General features: G+C 38.6%; 1 protein-coding gene across 1 annotated transcript; it reads right to left on the bottom strand.

Annotated features, from left to right (window-relative positions):
• Positions 1–1,106: 1,106 nt before the first annotated feature.
• Positions 1,107–9,333, bottom strand: ppm1kb (protein phosphatase, Mg2+/Mn2+ dependent 1Kb). The gene is made up of 7 exons (XM_068726814.1): positions 9,193–9,333; positions 7,750–8,274; positions 7,479–7,579; positions 4,904–5,069; positions 4,547–4,691; positions 3,809–3,943; positions 1,107–3,452 (listed from the first exon to the last, which is right to left on the bottom strand). The coding sequence occupies exons 2-7, from the start codon at positions 8,217–8,219 to the stop codon at positions 3,321–3,323; spliced, it is 1,149 nt and encodes a 382-aa protein (XP_068582915.1). The 5' UTR covers positions 8,220–8,274; positions 9,193–9,333; the 3' UTR covers positions 1,107–3,320.
• Between the last annotated feature and the right edge of the window lie 1,180 nt (positions 9,334–10,513).

Genomic DNA, 10,513 nt, shown 5'->3' with positions numbered 1-10,513 from the left:
TTGTACAATGTGTAATAAATATTGTATTAGGCTGTTCTCTGCAGATGAGAGAATGTTATAGAATGACAAAGGGTACTTTGTGATCTTCCTCTTTGACTGTGCACAGCTTCGTGACAGCATGACAAGCTTTTTATCAAGAGCAGTTGTTATAGTCTCAGCTGCACTTGTCAAGACTGATCTGTCTGACCTCAGTCTAAGAGAGAATTGGGAAATATATAATGGGAAAGGCACATGTGAAGGATGCTTGCTTCGTACGAACCAGCTCTTCCTTTCCTCTGATCATGTTTATAGACTGTAGAATATCATCGAAAAATTTATTTATTTCAGTAATTCAATTCAAAAAGTGAAACTCATATTATATAGATTCATTACACACAGGGTGATATATTTCAAGCGTTTATTTCTTTTAATGTAGATGATTATGGCTTACAGCTAATGAAAACCCAAAATTCAGTATCTCAGAAAATTTGAATATTGTGAATAAGTTCAATATTGTAGACTCATGGTGTCACACTCCAATCAGCTAATGAACTCAAAACACCTGCGAAGGTTTCCTGAGCCTTTAAATGGTCTCTCAGTGTGGTTCAGTAGGCTACACAATCATGGGGAAGACTGCTGACTTGACAGTTGTCCAGAAGCATCATTGACAGCCTCCAAAAGGAGGGTAAGCCACAAAAGGTTTAATTCATTGAGATGCACCTGTAGATGCGCACAGTTGAATTCAATTTAAAACAATTTAAAAACTAGAATTACCACCTCGCAGTTGTATGCTGTCCAAAATGTATCACTTCATCATTTTATCCTGTTATCAACATTTGTGTGAAACTGTCATAATTAGCATATACATTTTTGAGTCATGGCAAAAAAACAAACAAAAAACAAACAAACATGGTTTGACTCCCAAAGTTCATCCTTGAGTCCAAGTGGACGTTTGTGGCAAATTAGAAGAAATGTGCTCCCGGTGGTACACAAGAATATCTGAGCCACAGAGAGATCTAGACGAGCAGCAAGATCTTGAAGTGAGTAACTGGAAGACAGTGTAAGTATTTTAGTGACAATCATGAAATATTCCCTGAATGAAATAGACAAGAAGTTAAATGCGTTGATAATTTTTTGTTACGTTTTTAATTGAAGGGACACAAGCCATTCAGACCAGGAATACAGTACTGACAGTGTTGCTGAAACAGTCACATTTAGGTCCCAGATACAGGTCCACAGTTACAATGATTGTAGTTAGAAGGCAGTGACGCTAAATACAGGAAGTAAAAACTGAGCGCACTGTGATAGACCACCTTAAAGATGAGGTTTGTAAGGAGGACGTGTTAATTATAAGTCCTTATATTTCATTCAATATGTGAATGATCGGGGAAAAAAACAGTATTTACAAAACGTCTATAAATGGTGTTTGAGGGAAAGAAACTGATAGCTACAGAACATCTTACAGATAGAACAATGATGATAAATATGAAGTGTTGCATTTCTCTAGCTTCATAAACCACAAAACAAAAGACCAACAGTGAACAAAAACAGTACAGTCGATCTAATGGTTTAAGTCTGTATCCACGCACACGAGGTCCGCTAACACTACTCCTACAGCTCAGTGACTTCTACACCCGGCAGGGTTTGATTGATATTTCTTAGTCATGGAGCGCATTTAAGCAAACATTCACATCGTCAAACATGGCTCATAGCTGAACAATTCTTTAGTGTTGCATTAAATGTGCTTTGATCTTTCTGAGTGACACATTAATGGTGTAAATGAGGAGTTACTGATTCTAAACAAGTTACAATCAAAATGGTGTAGCTTTACACAATATAAACACCGTTTAAGTAAAGTCCTGTGTTTGTGACATTTTCTGATATGAGAGGAGGTGTTACTTAACGAGAACTATCGGTTTTCCAGATGTACATAAATAGAATTATTTACAAAACATACACTGTACATTTCTTTACTCTGAACACTTCCTAGTGCACCTACAAGACCTCTTTCAAACCAGTACAGATATTAACACTCATACAGCAAGAAACATGAATATCTTGTAGCAGCCACTCAAATGCCGTTCATTTAAAATGCATTGAAGCAACTTCATTCACGAGATCATAGAACATTCAGGGTTGATTTCTCCTAAACTATCAAGACTGTGCAATTCAAGACATCAACATTGATTTTGGCGCCTCAGTAAGTATAAGTACCTGGAAAACAATAAGTGCATTGTTTATGTGGAAGTCCTTAAGAGAGGAGATATGTCATGGAGAGAATACTTGGATGCTTTGACCCAAATGATGGTCAGGAAACTGAATTTATATAAAGAAAACACGCTTAATTAATTAATATCATAATCTATTTCTGCCAATAGATCCCCTTAAAATGCTACACACTGTACCTTTAAGCAGATTTTGCATTCTTATTCAAGGCTTCAATTAATTCAAATCAATTGAGAAATGAACGCAGATCAATTATTGTATTTTGCATGTAGTCTCACCCTTTAGACTTCAAACGATGGTCAAATCTAGATGCAACGTATTAAAGTTAATTAACCATAAAAGTAAAACTTGGGCAATAATAGATACAAAATATATCTGAATGGCAGACAGGAACACTAGTCTTAAAATATTAGAAAAAGTAGAGCAGGGTAATGATGTCTTTATGAACTCCTGTCTGTACCGAATAAAATCCTCAATTTGAACGCTAAGATTCATCGAGTTAGTCTTTAAATATTTTCTTTAATGAATATAACTCGTCAGTTTCTTCACCGTGAAAACATGTAGGTGCCACGGCGTTCACAGTGTGTGTGTGTGTGTGTGTGTGTGTTAGAGAGGAAGAGAAGGTTGAATGTGGACTACAACACACAATGTTCCTGTATGTTATTAATAACTTAATCTACCTCTACCCGGGATACCTTCCATTAAAACCAACAAAAAGCTGTGCAACATTCGATTGTTGATTTAGAATTTAAACATCAACATCATGAATGAAGCTTTAAAAGCTTCGAACTATTCGGAACAGCCCAACCTGTCTTCCATTCAAACACCTCACAGCTTGCAGCACCTATAAGATCATTGGCTTGCTAGTAGATAAAATAATTTATAAAAAGAGGATATTTTTAATTTAGTGCACATCATGAATCCACTGCCTGCTACTACATGGAGGCTAATACACATCAAGATGCTCTGAATAACATGTTGTAACCCTTAGGTATTACTGTTAGGGCAAACCACACTCTTTTTAAATGTTTCCACAAGGGCACTGCTTTTTTCGATTGTATTGCACAATTTAATTCGGTCACAGACCACAACTTTTACGTCCCCCGTGCTGATGACTACGCCCAGCGGCCGCTGGACACAACGCTTCTGCTGAAGGAGAAACTCGTGTCCGAGCTCTTGTGCTTTCCCCAAGCACCAAAGGGCACCACGATGATTGTGCTGTTGTCCTCTGCGCCGTACTGAAGAGACTAAAAGAGAAAAGGAAATCACATTTCAGCAGGCCTGTGAACGTAGCAGTGCAGCATGTGTACACTTGAGGCTTTTTGCTGCTGAATAAAAATACTACAACTCCTCAAGCCAAGTTCACGTGTCTTGCTTGCCGCCTGACGATTAAAGTGAACTGGGTTAGCCCTGAAGTCACCAACAACTTTGGCTCAGGCACATTTAAGGGGGGCGGACCATAAATGTGGATCAGCTATTGTCACTTTTTAGGGACGAGCCGCTTCTCCGAGTTTTTGGTGGAGCCAAAGTGCGACACCTGGTGGTAAATAATAAACACTGGTTTCACTACGGGCACATCAAAAGCAAAGTATGATCGTCTCACCTGGTCAGATATTCTCTGAGCGGCCTCTTTGGGGTCGTGGCACTGGTTGATTACGTTGCAGATCTCCTGACTGTTCATGATGAAGTTAATGCCGTCTGTGGTCAGCGCCAGGAACGCGTCGTGGGCATGGTGCAACTGAGGAAAGGCCAGACAATATTTAGAAAAGTTTGTTACCTTTTTGAAACTACTGTCCTCCCAAGTACTCCTGAATTATTGCTGTCGTTTGTAAAGGAAATACAAATTAAAAAAAAAAACCTCAAAATCTTAAGGGTGAGCTTAAACCCTAAAATAATACCTAATTTATAGTTGGCTGTGTCTTTACAGACATATATTTACACATTGAGACAGATGTGAAAATGTACATTGGTGGTTTATTCAGGTTGGCAGACAAGAGGGCAGCAATAAAAAATGTATCCAGATGTGCAATATTCATTGTAATATTTACATCATCACATTTAAGACTGAGGTAGAATGTGCACATGAATGTGAAGAGATGCAGATTATAACAATTATACTGAGCATATTTGTACTTCAAGTCTGTGTTGTCATTATGTTATTGTACCTACATTATTAACAATAAAAGGATTCAATGTACTTTGCATTGAGAAGCTTAATTATTCACTGTACCACCTCTTAAATGCTGCCACAACTTCTTCTGTATAAATTACCTTGAAAACACCCAGTGGGCAAATAAGAAATATCAAAAATGTTGACTAAACACGCTTGTATAAAACCTACCGATACTCTCTTGGTTTCAGGCTCAGCTATGACTCCCGTGCTCTTCAGGTCGAAGTCTCCGATGCTGCGCGTCATCGCTAACCTGCCGTTGACGTTTGGCTGCCCCAGACTGTTCCAGGTGATAAAACCCCCACTTCTTTTCACCCTTGAGGGAGAAAGGCACATAAAGAATGGCTTCAGTTGGCAGAGAATACAATAAAAGTAACAATATCCTTCTCATTACTGCAGATGCAACTCGCCAAAACTTAATTACAAACATAATAAAGCCTTAATACTTCACTGTTGATCTTATGCCACTATCTCTGATGTTCTTTGCCTAAACTGACAAGCGTGGCATTACCCCCCACAGCTTCGTACCTCTCTTTCTCATCCTTCCTCTCAGGAGTGTGGTCGGCAGTGAGTTTAAGGGCCTTGCCCTTGCGGCACAGCATGGCGCGGCTATCGCCCACGCTGCCCACCACCAGCTCGATGCCGTCCCTCAGCAGCGCCACAGTGGAGGTGGTTCCTGTATTCATGCCGGGTACTACAGAGACATAAAAGGAAACATAAGAGCCGGCAGGTGCAATACAAAAAGTTCACACATAAAGTCACTGATCGCAACAACCACAAACTGTATCTCACAATCTTGCATCCGCACAATAAAACAGTAACACAAGGGTGGAAGTCATAGAGTGGATTTACAGCAAACTAGAGATTACAGTAGTAAACAATAGAGGAGGAAGTCACACATGCAGGTTGAACTGGTTGAACTGAGGTCCAGAGCTAACTTTACACCAGAGTTAGGTTTACGGCTAAAACTAAAAGAAATCAGTGCTAAAAAACACTTCATATTGAAAAACAACACACACTTCTACTTTTCTTATTACTTCCTGAGAGGGGTGGTTGGTTTTACTTCTGTTTTCTGCACATTTATCTACGGTTAGAAATGTACCACTAACCTGTCATAAGGAAAGTGATATAAAATAGAACTACTTGGTAATAATAATTCTAATTTCTAACAATTCTTATTAATGCAGGTCAAAAGTAAGATGTCACTTTAAAATTGAACTCTGCAACATGGTTCTAGTCAACTTTGTGTATGGAAAATATTTAACTACACATAAACGCTAAACTTAAGTTTCCTAAAGAATGACAGGTTTGATAAAACAGCATTGAGTGTCATTACGTGGTTTTATTCGCTGGCATTTGTAGACAAAAGTCTGCATTACACCTTTTCCTTCTCCAGAGAAATAAATGATTTCAAGACGTGTTTTTTTTTTGTGCCTAATCTGCATTTTAAACATGCTGCATCTCATGGACTAGATATGTCAGGGACAACATACAACTCATACAACTTCTCAAACTGAAGCACTTGGTGAGAGAACAAAGGGAAGAGAGAGAGAGAGAGCGGAGTGAGAGAAAGATAGGGAACCTTCCAGTAGTCCAGGATTTAGGACCCGCTGGACTCTCCTTCAATATCTAGCCTCTCGTCATCCACATTGGTGCCAAGGGCCTCCAGCTCTTAGCTGGGTCAGCAGCTGCCGTAGATAACATGCACACACACACACAGGCATATTGGGACATTTCACACAGCGTGGCCGATGTATGGCCACATTAAAAGGTATACTAGCTTTTATATTAACAGATAACCTTAAATCAGACAGAATTCTGTTTGAGAAAAGTCAACCTAATTTGAAACGTTTCTATATGACAAGGGCAAACATGTAGACCACGTGACTCATGGAGAGAAATGGTGTGCATTCATCTCTTTAAGTGGTGCCTAAATAAAAAAAACGTGTATCACTTTTAATGCCCGTGCAAAACATATACTTTGCAGATTGGCAAAATATCAACAGACGGGTGACAAATTAAAGGAAAAACAACATTGAGTGACTTTGTAAAGTGTCGGACTACAACAAGACTTTAAAAAAGGCTTCAGCGTTCGTTTGTGTGTAGAATATACAAGTCCCAGGACCTCTCCTGAAAGATGTGAAAGCCATTCTTTCAAAATATATTCTCTCATGAGATGTTTGTGATGGTGGTGAAGTGCACAATCGCCCACCGGTGTTCAACTGGGTTGATATCTGGTGGCTATGAAGACAATAGGATATGATTTGGATCATTTTTATACTCATCTGAAATAAAATCAGTGTTCCATTTTTTCCTGACAAGTTTTTTTTTTTTATCAGTTATTTGATTTGAAAAAAAAAGTGTGTTGCATCATAATTGACATCTGCAACGGACAACTTCTCTGACTGAAGTTACAGTCGTGGAGCTGAAGGCTTAGGAATTGTTCATAGAGTAGGAATGTGCCATCGCAGCAGCTAGAAGGTGCTCACGCTAACAAGCCAGACCTCGATATCACTACCACGCAGACTCTGGCTCTAAAAAAATATATATATATATATCAAAAGTGCAAGATGGCCGCTCCCGTGTCCAGGTATTTTGGCTTTACTTTCGTACAGTGAGAGGATGGGAAAACACATTGTCCATATATATATATATATATATATATATATATATATATATATATATATATATATATATATATATATATATACACATATATATATATATATATATATATATATACACATATATATATATACACACACACACACACACACACACACACACACAATCTATAATGTTTTTCCTTTAATTTGTTGCCTTTCTGTTCGTGTAAATGTGCAGTGAAGCAGTGAAGCACTGATGTTTGCTCTACTTGTAGCTGGGTTATTGCTCCATCAGTTATTGAGTAACTTTAGGTTAAATGACAGACCTCTAACCAAAGTGCTTGGGTCATGACAGTTGTAAACTCCAAGGCTTCAGAGCCTAAGTAGGATAAGTAAGTTAGGTTTTGAAGAGAGAAGAAAACAAGTGTCATTACATAAATACATGGGTGTGTATAAGTATATCTATGTGCATGTAACATGAAAGTCTGTCAACCTACCCTTTGGACAGAAGTGCAAGTGCCTTGCAAGAGCTTTGTCTATTTCAAGGAAGGCCTTCGTTAAAACTGCTTCCAGGTTGGACTCCTCCTCCACAAGGTCCCTGAAACCACAACCAAAATACTACATTGTTACTATATCCGAATACAAAAAAGGAGTATGTTTTTTTGTTTTACTATCATCTAACAGTTTCACACATTCAAGTTGTTAATCATTAAATATGTTTCCTGTGGTATCGATGTCTGACAACAGCATATTTAATGAACTCCTTACTTGATGAATTTCTCCATGTATTTTTCACAAAAGTCAGCTGCTTCTGGCCCACCGTGCCCATCAAACACAGCAAAGTAAAGGATGCTGTCGGTCATTTGGGAGACCTGGAAGCGGTCTTCATTCTCCTTGCGTTGAGCGATGAGCGAGGAACAGCCTACCCTGGATAGGCTGACTTTGGGAATGGGCTTGCCGTAGCGAATACTGGAAGGCAGCAGAATGGGCTCATCGATGCGATCGTCCCAGATGCCAAATGAATCCCAAGTAGTGGGGCGGCCGCTGCTGTCTGCATCAAAGCGTGTGTTGCTGTGCAGTTTTCCTGAAGGGCTGTGAAGTTGTCTCTGGAAGATGGTGAACTGGGATTGGCTGATCTGCTGGAATGAGAGTGGGACTAGGGCCATCTGTAAAAGACCACTACGTCCCACGTGGGGACCACTGCACCTTGCCAGGCGCCCGAGACAGGCTGCTGACATCACCCCGATAGCACAAACACTGGAGAAGCACTGGATGCAGAAGTAGAGGGATTTGCTGTCCGAAGACAATGAGGGTGGGGGGAATGGTTAGTTAGAAAAGATGCAGAATTCTAATGAACGTCACAAAACACTTTGTTTGTTCAGGAGGGCCCCAAAGCACCAGAATGTCTAAAATGTGTCAGCTATTTTTAGCTATTCTTCAAACTAGAAATCATTAGACAAATGCTTTAGTTCCTCTTATCTCTACAAAAGGTAAGAACAGGTTAATATGATACAAACACTTTAGATGTAATAGATGCTTTATTAAAAAAAATAAACCCATAGGTCTTGAGTTCACATCTTTCAAATCTGACCAGATTTTGTTTTACAGGTGTATGTCTTCAAATGGAAAATAATCACTAATCCATTTATCATAAACTAAATCCTATTGTTATGAAAGAAACACAGTTTAATTAATTAATTTACAAACATTGCTGACGTTTACATAACATTTAAATATACCATCAGGAAATAATAATGAATATAATAATTTAAACAATCAGTGCACAACCTTTCTATCCAACAAGACTCACATAAATGTAGCTGTAGCGTTACATCACGTTACAATTTAAAGTAACGTTAAGATTGACGTAGACGTTACATGAATGATGCAACTCTTCAGCCACAAAGCTGCTCGCGCTAACGATACAATATCCCGATAATAAAAACAAAAGTCACAAGTAGGGGCGTTCCCGTGTTTCAGTAGGAATACATTCAATCATTATAAATAACATATAACTTTGTTATTGGACAAACGTTTAACGTTCGGCGGCGTTGGCATTGACTAACGTTAGCTAACTAGCTACCATAACGAAAGCTATATTTAGCTCACTAGCTAACTAGCTGGCTAGCATTAGCTAGAAGTTCACACTCGGTCCAACAATACTGAGACAATCCTTTGACCTTTCAGTGGTGTGCTGACTAATAATCGTACCTTTGATACTTTAGTTTCCTTAGCACGCTTTCAGTTTAGGTTTTCTGAAAAGACCTCGCTAATAACTGCCTTTAAAACCCGCCGTGTCCTCGTTTCCTCCTAGTGTTTTGGATCCTCAATGTTATCAAACACAGCTTTTGATGTGACCGCGCCAATCAGCAGCCTAGAAGCTTCTACGCCCACTGCTACACCCATAGGCTGTATGGTGACTCCCAGAGCCCCGCCCACATAGCGGATGATTGATCGACGAAACTATGAATGACACCTGAAGGCACCATTCATTAATCGGTAACTTTGGCCACCTGCAGCGAACCAGAGAAGCATTGCATTTGTATTATATATATTGAGCCCTGAATGTTTCTAGCTCACTAACGGTCTTGGTTCTGTGGTTTTTCGTTTTTGAATTCAGACACCATAAACGGAAATACGACGGCCCATTTCCGTTTTCCCGTTTTTGGTTTGAAACGAAAAACGAGAATACCATGGTATTTCGTAACGTACACGGACCAAAAAATGTAAACCATACTTTGGTGTTTCATTTTTACCTCTTTACAAAATGTACCTAAACACTGCAACGAGGACTATCTTGGGTAGATAATAACAAGAATAAATATGACATTTTTTTAAATCATACCCTCTCAACTAAAAAGGCAATCTGTTTTGAATTGACATCAAACACTATTACTAAACTTGTTTCCAAGATATTTAGCCAAGGCTGATCTATAAAGGGAACCATAAAGTGCATCTTTGGATGGATGGGGAAAACAACACTGAATGGAAATGCTATTGACATTTTTAAATAATTCCAGGTAATGAGGTAATTGTTTTCAGGACATCTCTGACTACACATTTACAGAAACTCAAACAATTTTACTGTACCAATAAAGAGATTTTCCGAAGTAAAAGTCCTATACATTTGTTCCAAGAAATATCTAATAACTGAATATGTAAGGCTTTATAAAAAGAGTTTTCTCAATAATGCCAGACAATGATTGATGTATATGGGTTTAGAACATCTCTGACTCCACCCTACTAAAAATCAAACATTGGTTACTGTACCAATTAAGACATTTTCCAAAGTAAAAGTCCCACATTTCTAAGAACACATTTCACATAATTGAATCTTTTAGGATGCTATAAAAAGACTTTTCTTAATAATTCCAGGCAGTGACTGACATATTTGTTTTCAGGACATCTCTGACTCCACCCATACTGAAAATCAAGTTTTTTTACTGTGCCAATTAAGAGGTTTTCTTCAAATGTAGGACTGAATTAAAAGTCCTACATTTGTACATGCAAAGAGTAAATTACTGAATATTTG

The sequence above is a fragment of the Cebidichthys violaceus genome, unplaced genomic scaffold (assembly GCF_023349555.1).
Source record: "Cebidichthys violaceus isolate CVI_PGR_0920_01 unplaced genomic scaffold, fCebVio1.0.p SCAF_4, whole genome shotgun sequence".
Taxonomy (NCBI): domain Eukaryota; kingdom Metazoa; phylum Chordata; class Actinopteri; order Perciformes; family Stichaeidae; genus Cebidichthys; species Cebidichthys violaceus.
This window is presented reverse-complemented; position numbering and strand designations above follow the sequence as displayed.